Source organism: Besnoitia besnoiti, chromosome V (genome assembly GCF_002563875.1).
Source record: "Besnoitia besnoiti strain Bb-Ger1 chromosome V, whole genome shotgun sequence".
NCBI lineage: Eukaryota > Apicomplexa > Conoidasida > Eucoccidiorida > Sarcocystidae > Besnoitia > Besnoitia besnoiti.
The window spans coordinates 2,695,940-2,705,968 of record NC_042360.1 but is presented as its reverse complement, the minus strand read 5'-3'; the positions used below and the strand labels follow the sequence as shown (position 1 = coordinate 2,705,968).

Below are 10,029 nucleotides of genomic sequence, written 5' to 3'. Positions count from 1 at the left end.
TTCCAAGCGCCCACTTTTATCCAGTGGAGCCCGTTGGTGTTAAGTCCATCTCGAAGCTCTTGCGCACGCATCCGTAGGGTGCTGGTGTTTGCGACCGAGGAGAGATATCCCGTACGAGACGCTGAGAAACCACTCCGGTTCGCTGGTCACGGGAATCGGGTGCGAGGACAGACAATGAGTTTTGAGTCCAATATAGACTGCGTCTCCCCCCGGACGTCTGGGGCAGGAACGCGTCTCTGAGTCTCGCCAACCAAGCACTTTCGGCCTCGTGTGTGCACTCGGCGCCGTCTCCAGGCGTCTGAGGACTCCGCCTCTACGCGCGTCTGACCCTCGCGACAGAGGTCGCTCCCTTTTCCCGCGTTGCAAGGATTCTGAACCTACTCGCCTCGCTCCGCCTGCCGCCGTCCTGCGCGATGCTACAGTAGCGTCTGGCTCTGCGGTGCCGCTGGCGAATCGTCATTCTCGATTGCTCGCGAATGCTGCGTCCTTGGGTTCCATCAGGGGCCGCCCGGAGCGGCTCTGAAAGAGGCCGCGAAGATCAGCGATACAAGAGCGTGACGAAACGTTCGTTTATGCAGGGGGACAAGGAACAACTGCTTCGCAATTTATTTGCACTGAACGCGCAGATTACAGAGAGGCTATGGCAGGAAAGGAGGCTCGCGCCTAGCGCCAGCGACCCGCGACGAGACAGAAGGCGCGAAACAGCATGTCGACGATGCTAAAAGAAAAACCTGGAATGCACAGACAAACCCTAACGCTCTGTGCCGACGCGTCACAGGTCCCTTAGGCGCCCGCGCGAGAGGGAGCGCCGCGTGAGAAGAAAGAAAACTTGCGATGAGACTGAGTCGACTCTCGCCTCTGTCTCTCTGTCTCTTCGCTGGAGAAATCGATTCTAAAATAGAGAGAGCTCAGTAGGGCGGAGGCATCGGCTGCGGATAAGCTGTTTGCGACGAGGTTGAAACGCGCGTCTGGTAGCGATCGTCCTGAGGGTATATCTGTTGCGGAATCCGCATTTGGCTGCCCTGAAAAAAGCGCACCCAGATTCAGGACAGACTCACATGGTCATCGCAAATATTACCACCGATTCATATACACGCAACCAAGTTTGCGCTGTCTGCATCCGAACACGTCATATTCACAGCGACGTTTAGACACCTTTGTTCGTATACGCCTATATAGCTCCCGGGGTGCTGCACCCGCGAACCGCTGGGAGATTAAGGCGTCACTGAAGTCAGCACCGTTATGGTTCGCGCGCATTATTCCACCGCACACACACTCGTAGAAATGTATGGGCCGGGCGGGCATGCCTGGCAACAAACGTTTCTCGCGTGGAGAGCAGCAGTCAGCTGTCAGTGCAGCAGACGTGGACGCCCTCATAAGGGCAGCAGCAAAATGGAATTCCACCTTACGTCTTCGCCGACGTAAACAGCAGTTTCCTTTCGAAACGTCTTCAGCACCGGGATGATGCGCTCGACGACGAGAACTTTGGGGACCTCGACGATCTTTTCTCGGTGGTTGTAGCGCGGCACATCCACGTACTTGTCCACGTACTGAAGATGCAACAACCAATACACACATAAAGCAAAGCTTTTCTGGTGGAACGGTTTCGGATCGCAGACACACCCCAGTAGCTGCAGCGGGGCCTTGGAGGCAGGCAACGACGCATGCGTATTGCCAAAGAGAAGCCGCAGACAGGTTTCATTTGAACTCGGAGAAGCATCTGCGCTACGCCGATGCGTGTCAGCCGAAGAACAAAAAAGTTTCCACGCGGAAGCCACCCCCCCGGCCGCGCGTGAGAGCGAAGCACCACAGCGGACTGCGCGCAGGACGCCTACCTTGATTTGTGGGACCTCGACGATTTTGTCGAGGTAGACCGGCTTCTTGACATATTTGAACCTCTCCTGCTTCAGGGGCTTCACGATGTGAACGAGTTTCTCTTCAAACACGGGGTGCGGAACCTCGACAATTTTCTCCACGTAGTGAACCTCGGGGACCTCGATGATTCGATTCTCGACTCGCTCCTTTATGACCTCAACAATGCGTTCCTAAAGGAACAGGGAAACACCGGACGAACATTCCTGCAGAGGCGCTCCTTCGCTTCCCCTGTCCTTGCTCTCTCACGTGAGCCGCCACTGTGCCGGAGTGCAGCGGGCCCTACACAGCCACACTCGAGAGGGGCGAATGGATCACGACGTGTGCACGGTGCAATAATTCAGAAAGATGTATATATATCAGCACGAGCTCTGGGCTATCCACTGGCAGACCAGAGATACGCGTCCTCTATGTATGCGGCCTATTTGGTGTCTCGCGGACTCTGTCGAGGAGGCCGTGTGTCTGCGACGGCTTTTCAACGGCACGATACGCCGCCCCGTGTAGCTGCATATTCCTAGACATATATGTGTATTTGTACGACGACGTGGACTTGGAGATCCATCTGCACCGATCGGAACGCAGTCCCTTAAAGCGGCCAGACGTGCGCGCAGACATGACGACGGCCTGGGGTCAACCCGAGCTCACCTACCTCGCGAACAGGGTCAAGGAGCGTCGCGCCCTCGGGCGGAGGCCCCGCACAGACAAACGAGCTCGTGGGAATCGTCGAGGTGTATGGCGACGCAGTCGGCGGACCGGAGGCGACCACCACGCCGCTCGCATACGGCCCCCCGGCGTACATTCTGAGAGAGAAGTTGTGGCAGCCTTGCAGATGCGCAGGCGATGCGGACGAAAACTCGAAAACGCTGTTCCAAGCAAGAAGTGAGCCCTCGAGACGGCAACTAGAAAACGATTCCCGGTGACTGAATGGCGGTGGCGTGACCGGTACACGCACAGGCTCACAGAATTTTCGGAACTTCAAGGAGAGTCACGCGCGTGCGGGCGCCGGGAGAGATGCGTGGTGCGATGCTGGTGACAAACTGCCGAGGTGACGTTTCGCTCGAGAACTTCCTCAGTCAGCCATGCGGATGAACCCAGTGTGAGGGCGCGGGATCGCTCAGAGGTGGAGGCGGTTTTTCGGAGGCCGGACCGGGGACCTTTTTGAAATCCCTTGCTTTGTCAGTGGCAGATATACTGAAGCTTCCGGCGTTCATCCAGCGGAACGCGACAGGCGACCCAAAATGCGTCGAACGACACAAACCCCAACAGGGGACGGTGAAAACATGTGCAAGCAGGACGGCCTGCACATAAATGCTTCCACACGAGGAAGGGCAGCGAGCAATGCTGAAGGAAGCGCTAACGAGATGCCGTAGCACGCGTGCGGCGCCAGCGGACAACAAGCAGCCCTAGTGCAGAGAGACCAGGAGACTTGCAGCGTGGCGCAGCAGCGCTGTGAATCCAGAATACGGACCCGTCCGCCAGCACGAGAGCACATACAGAAGAGAGAGCTACACACTGCAGCAGCGACGGCCTTGGAAGGTCAAACAACAGAGGCGCAGGTCAAGGGAGTGGAGGGACGGTCACGTGAATATGAGTAAGGTCGGAGTTTCATAGACTCAGCACGTTTGCCGGCAAGCAGTTGGCTCTTGCCTGACCGAGGAAAGGCTTTGAACTTGAACTGAAAAGACTAGAAGACCTGTTCGACGAGAGAAACTCGCAGCACATACAAGACGGCCATGCCGACGAGCCGTGGAAGAGCCACTCAGCTGCTGCCACGCGTGAGGAGAGGTCGTCACCGGTTCACCTCGACGAACCGGTCAGCTTTCCTATTAAGCCACCGGCACGCGTTCTTGCAGCGAAAGAATATGCTTCTGTTGAGTCCGCCAGCGCCGCGTTTCCAAGCGTTCCCCCAGAAATCAGGAAGTCATACGCTTGGCGGAACAGAGAACTGGCGCCGCGCGCAGCGAGACAGCAGCCGATGGCTGGGTGGCGTGAATTGGGTGGTTCGAAGACTGCCAGAGGGGAAAGGCGCGGGAATCGCTCCGGCAGAAACGCCTTCAAGGAAGAAGGCCACAGACTCAAGCAGATCTGCAGGGCAGATGCTGTGCCATGGAAGCCCTTGTTCGGCGACACACGAGCGGCAGAATCGATTCGCGCGGACGGTCGCCGCGCGGGCAAGAGCAGTCGATTGCTCTGTGGCGACCGGCGGCGTCCGCGGCCTCGCGCAGCGTTGACAGCGCTTCGCTGGAAGTGCGGAGAGAAGGAAGTTGCCAGTCCAAAGCGTTTTCGTAGAGTTCCTGTCTTTTCCCCAGTCAAAGGCACCCCGTTCCAGAGATTCTACGCGGTCAAATTCTCAGAGTTTCCACGGGCTGCCGGGCGTCTTGCTCAAGCTCTCGAGTGTACGACCGACGAGCAGCTAGATGAGCCGCGCACCTACCTGCGAGAGAACTTCGGACCGCGCGTCGTGTCACAGGGAGAGTGGCATCGACGGGACGGCGGGGAAAAACCCAGAGAGGTGACGCGGAGACTGCGCAGTTTCACGATGCGGTGCTTTTTAAGCCACGTGCAAGCTTCTTGAGCATCTACAACCCAAACCGGGAAGCTGTGAGGTGCCTTGTGGACGCGACTGCTGCCGCCGGTGTCACTGGAGAGAGACGGTGCCCGCGAAGAGTTCTTTGGCAGGGACCCGGGCGGTTCAGATCCCCCATTTCGTACGTGCGACGATCCGCGTTGTGCCTTTACTCTTTTCTTGGACGCCTACGACAGAGTCACTCGTTCGGCCAGCGATGAAGCGCCTCCTCGACTTCTAGAGCTGGATACCACCTTCCGCGCCACAGCGTGGTCAGTCGTGCGGACTACTTCTTCGCACGTCTGCTGCGCCAGCACATCTCGTCGCAGAGTCGTAGATCTCCTCGCGCCACAGGTTTCGAACTTGCGTCTCGGCGTTGGCTCAGCATTTACGGAGGCCGGATTGCCGTTTCAGTGGGCGGTTAACCTGCAGCTTTTCTTCGTACCCCGTGAGCGGGGAGCGATTTTTACAGTCTGACGCCGACGTCGAGCCGGGTCACCCGCCCTGTTTGCTTCAATTCGTCAACTCGACGCGAGACACATTCCACGACGTCTGTGCGTCGGCTGAGCGTATACAGCGTCAGGCCGGCTTCCTCACGGCAGCCGGCGTTCACGCACGGGCCAACCTGTCAACCTGGGACAGAGGGTCACTTCCCTCGGACTGTCGTCCTCCACTTTCCTCGCTGCGTTCAACGGGACTTCGACGTCCTCATACCGTCCGCGCAGGCTACCTCTCGGCGATCCTTTCACCGCAGCCACGTTCGAATGCCTGCCTCACAATGAACTCGTGCGTCGGGGGCTGCCGTTGCGTCTGCGTCGTCCTGTAGCTCCGAGTCAAAGCATGATTCCGTTCTCCCCAGCCCCGGCATCTCCGTCGCCTGCGCATCGAGGCTCCGCCGCCGCCGCTTTACGCGTAGCACCAGACCACCCGCGTGACGGGAGACTCGCCGGATCTCCACAGGCTCCGCAATCGGCGTTAGGTGCGTCGCCCCGCGTTGCCTCGCCTCCGCCGGTGCGTCGTTCCTTGTGCCTATACGGCGGCCGCCACAAGGAGCTCGCTCACACGTCTGAGTCGAGCTCCATTGAAGTGCCGCTGGCGCTCCCCGCGCACCGGCTGCGGCCGCTTCGGTACCGGTGCCCGTCTGACACTGTGACGCTGGACACGGGCGCGCACGCGCGAGGCTACCGAGCGGAAGCGGTAGACGCCCCCGGCAGACGCCTGTATCCTGCGCCGCCAGGCTCCGACCCTGCACACCGCCCCGGCCGCGCGCCGGTTTCCATGTCTTCGCCGGCTGTTTGCGGACCCGCAAGCTTGGCAGGCGCGCCCTCTCCAGTTCGTCTTCACTGCCCTTCTCTGGCCTCCGTCAACTCCGTTCGTTCGCCGTCCGTGTTGTCTGAGGACTTGCTTCTCACGGGCAAGACCCCAGGCGAAAGCTCTCCGCCCTCGGCTGTGTTCAACGGCGGGTCGGACGCGCTGCGAAAGGCGCCTTTTCCGCACGGCAATTCCTCCGCCACGTTCTCTCCGTCTTCACTGGCGCGCATCCTCGACGCGGCTGCGGCCGAGAAAAACTCGCACCAGTCCTCAAACTCAGTTGCCCTCCCGCCCTCCGCCGTGAACGGTCCTCCCGCAGTCTCCGTCCACCGGGCGTCCTCTCCAGTTCCCGGCCTGCCGCTCAGTCCGCAAGTTCTTGTTCACCCGTCCCCGCCTGCCGCGCCGACTATGAACGCCTCTGCGGTGTCCGGCGGCGTCCCCCCGACGCCGGCGGCGTACGCGCCCGCGGCGGGGGTTGCCTCTGCCTCTACTCCGGGTCCTGATGGTCCTCGTATTCATCCGGGAATCGCAGGTTCTGGGATCGTCGTCGCACCCCCGACTCCGAGGGGGGCGGGCGGCTCGCAGGCACGGTCGCCTGTTGCGGGAAGCCACTTACTCGCACCGCCGGCGCCGCGAGCAGGCCCCCCTGTCGAAACATCGTCTACGCACGATAGACAATGGGTATGCACACCAGAGAGTCGCTGGACAGTGGCGAATTGGAGGAGCAGACTTGTTGCCTCATCGTTGTCCGATGGTCGGGGGTACCTCTCGTTTAGGCAGTTCCACTCGTGGCAGGGATGCGCCAGCGGGACGGGACTCGCGCCTGTGGATGTAGACTCGCATGCGTTCTTTGTGGATGTGTTTTCGTGTTGATTCAGGTGGCTGTCACGGCGTACCGCCCCGTTGATGTTGTCACGAAGACGGTGGAGGTGCCGGTGACACGAACCGTTGACGTCCTCGTCCCGAAGCCCGTTATCAAGGAAAAAATTGTGGAGGTCCCCAAGTTCGTCCCTCACTACGTTGAGAAAGTAGGCATGCTCTACATAAGGTTGAAACGAGCCAGTTGAGCGAACACGTCGGAAGTCCTTTATTGGCAACAATGACAGAAACACATCTATGAGCCACCTTTGATGACAACCTCTTGCAATGCCTCATGAAGGAAGATGAGACATGATTGACTCCAGGCGTCACCGATTTGTGTCGGCGTAAGTAAGACCGTAGATAGGGGATGGTGGGAGGCATACCATGGGTCTGGTACGGTAGGTGAGAACCGACAAGAGCTGTGGGCGAATTCTTTTAGTTCCTGATGCATAGCTTCGTCAAGTTATGCATGTCGCTGCAGATTCTCGAGGTCCCGGAGATTGAGTGGGTCGACCGCGTGATTGAAGTCCCCGAGTATTTCTATAGCACTAAATATGTTCCAAAGGTCGAGATCCAGGAAAACATCATTGAGCGACCCGTTTACCAAGACAAATGGGTGGAAAAGGTCGTTGAGGTTGCACGAGTAGAGGAAATTGTTCGGTACCGTGATATCGTCGAGGCCGAAGAGGTCATTAAGTAAGCGGATGAAAGCGAACAGTGTTAGGGCGAGCCTGCTACCACTGCAATGGGTCCGTGGTTTGTTGCATACCACACACGAGCTTCACGGGGCAGCAGTCAAGGCGACACTAGCGGCTGGTTGCCACAACTGGCGTAAGCAATGCTTCCAGCGGGGACGATTACCCCGGTCAGGGGATTCCTCTTTGTCATCGTGCTGCGTGTGACACAAACATGAGTTGTTCAGCGCCAGCTGTAGTTGTTGACTCCGGATTTTCGGCTTTTGTCCCGAGTTCCGTGTTAGCGCAGCTCACGACAGCCAGCGCCCACTCCTCTCTTTGCGGATGTGACATCTTTTCTCTTCAGGTATATTCCGAAGGGTCATTCTGAAGAAGAGTGGAGAGGCGCTCCAATCTTCAGCGTGCCGCCTGAGCACGCCCCTCCGTTGCCGCCCAAGTGGGTGACCCCTGGAGCCGCGGCACCGCCTCCGACCCCTGCATACTGCTCTCCAGATGCGTGTGTCGGCACGCCAATTGGAGCGCCTACGGGACAGACGCCAAACCATGCGGATCCGAGGCATTCCTCTTTCCCGCCGCCTGCCTCGGTCATCGGGGGCTGTCCGGCCTCACAGTACTGGACACCGGAGTTCTGTCGCGCTGGGAATGCGTGAAAACTGAATATGTTGAAGAGAAAACAAGAGCTTACGCTGGCTAGCTTTGTTTTGGCATCTCGTGAAAGACAGGAAGATGGGGAGCGCAAAACAGATCTCGTGATGGCACACGCCAAGATGACACACATCAGGCCTGTCACCAACGGTAGTTTCCAGTGTTTCATTTCAGGTGGGCACATGCGCGCGGCGGCTCCAGAGATTGCTCATACGTTACGCCGTATGATTTCTTCCGTACCACTGTGCAGCATGCGTGTTTTGTCCCAGGTTCCCGCTCTAGAAACGAGCTTGTCGACAGTTTTTATTTCGCACCTTAGCAACTAATTGCTTCGCCGCCATGTTATTTAACTTGTCTGCCCACACGTCTGGACATTAGTAAGCTTTCACAGTGCTGAGACGGTTCCGTCCCACCAGAGGGAGTAATCTCCAGTCACCGCGCGTGTAGAGTTGTCGGACAGCGAAATGTACGTGTCCAGTCAGCGAACTCTAGTAAGATGTCGCCGCCGGTGTTGTATATTACCAAGCTAGGGGGACACGGGGCCTTACAGAGGCACTTTTTTCGACCGAGGCGCACTCTGAAGGCGAGTTCACACTGAAACCACGACGGTAGACAGTCTGCGGCCACCTAGATGACACCCTAGTTAGTAGAAATCGAGTGTTTGCTCGACGCGCATTTACGGCACGCAGAACGAGGCCGGATTTAGCGGCTCAGGTGACAGGCATCCCTGGAAGGCGCTCAGAAGCGCACGAGTCTGACCGTACGATTTTTTTATCGCCCCAGACAATGAAAAGGGTTGACAGACACGGTCTCGCCGCCCAAGGGCTTCATGCCCTCCGCTCAGGCGTCCATCGGCCTACAGCAGAGTCAGGCGTGCGTGGACAGACAGCCTCACAATTCCGTTAGCCGTCATTCAGACATATCACCTGATTCTTCCTCCAGTCCTTTCTGCTGACATGAGTGGAACTCGGGGCTCCCTCTACCAACGACCGCGGGCGAAGAAGCATCAGCCTCTCCGCAGCTCTATCTCGCTTTGAACAACTCGAATCTGAATGTACCCTACGACGCCTCTTGGCATCATCGCTGATGGCTGCTGCACAGGCAAGGAGTTTTGCTTTTCCGTCTTTGCATATCCGTCATTTCGCTCCACCGCGGGTAATCGTTTCCCGCCGAGGGACGGGCCTACTGCAGGACCCGCTACAGGGAACTCCGTACTGGGAAGGCGGGCTTGGTGTACCAGTTGCGGTTCACTGCACGTCTTGCATTATTTTTGACTGCCACGGCAACCCTGATAGCCTGTTTAAAAGTGTCTTTTTTTTGTTATGGATTGTGAGAGATATTGTGCAATTCAATTCTACTGTATACGCTTTGTTTGTTTCCGTCTGAGCGCTAGCTTCGCTGGTGACGGCAGGCGGGAGTGTCTCCATCCAGCCGTTCCGTTGCTTGCTATATATTAGTCATGCCGTGCGGACTTTTTCTCACTCAAGTAGGTCTACGCGATCTGTTTTGTTTCTCTTGTTAAAATACGGACGCACATGCCAGATTGTTCCCGAGGCTGCCAACTTTTCGTCTGGCGTGACTCTTCATCCCATCTAGCTGTCAATCTCTCTAAGCGTCAGTGAGGTCCCTAGCCCTAATTTCCTTTCCTGCATTGATCGATGACCGAAGCCTTCTACTGCATATTTCAGTAGTCTGCAAATGTGCAGCGCGGCCTCGTCTGCACGAACGATGCTCCCGGGTTTGAGGGAATAGGCTTTGTTTCCGTCCCTTCCCGAACGCGCATCGCGCGCTGTGTCTCACAGTTGTTAGTTGCATCGGGACCTCGCTATCTCCCAGCTGGTATTTGCCTAGGCTGTCCGCAACGGTGGATACCAAAATGGTTCCGCTCTGCCACCTGAGCGGCCTTTTCCCTCACGAGTTTGTTTCTTTACTCGGTCTTTCTTCCTGTAACCAGCCCCTGTACCCGTTGAGCCGTTCGTGGCGACTCTGCGACCGACACTTGCAGTCGAGAATCTGACATCATTGGAGATCCTCTTGAGGTCTGCCGCTGAACGTGGTTTCTTAACAGTCTCTGAATAT

General features: G+C 57.7%; 2 protein-coding genes across 2 annotated transcripts; one reads left to right on the top strand and one right to left on the bottom strand.

Moving 5' to 3' along the window:
• Positions 1–908: 908 nt before the first annotated feature.
• Positions 909–2,671, bottom strand: BESB_062110 (alveolin domain containing intermediate filament IMC8; the record flags this gene model as incomplete). Its single annotated transcript, XM_029364625.1, has 4 exons — positions 909–1,017; positions 1,405–1,550; positions 1,836–2,045; positions 2,522–2,671. The coding sequence occupies 4 exons, from the start codon at positions 2,669–2,671 to the stop codon at positions 909–911; spliced, it is 615 nt and encodes a 204-aa protein (XP_029219333.1).
• Positions 2,672–5,278: 2,607 nt separating this feature from the next.
• BESB_062100 (alveolin domain containing intermediate filament IMC5) lies at positions 5,279–7,955 on the top strand (the record flags this gene model as incomplete). The annotated part of the gene is made up of 4 exons (XM_029364624.1): positions 5,279–6,430; positions 6,628–6,777; positions 7,092–7,306; positions 7,652–7,955. 4 exons carry the CDS (start codon positions 5,279–5,281, stop codon positions 7,953–7,955), a joined length of 1,821 nt encoding a protein of 606 aa, XP_029219332.1.
• Between the last annotated feature and the right edge of the window lie 2,074 nt (positions 7,956–10,029).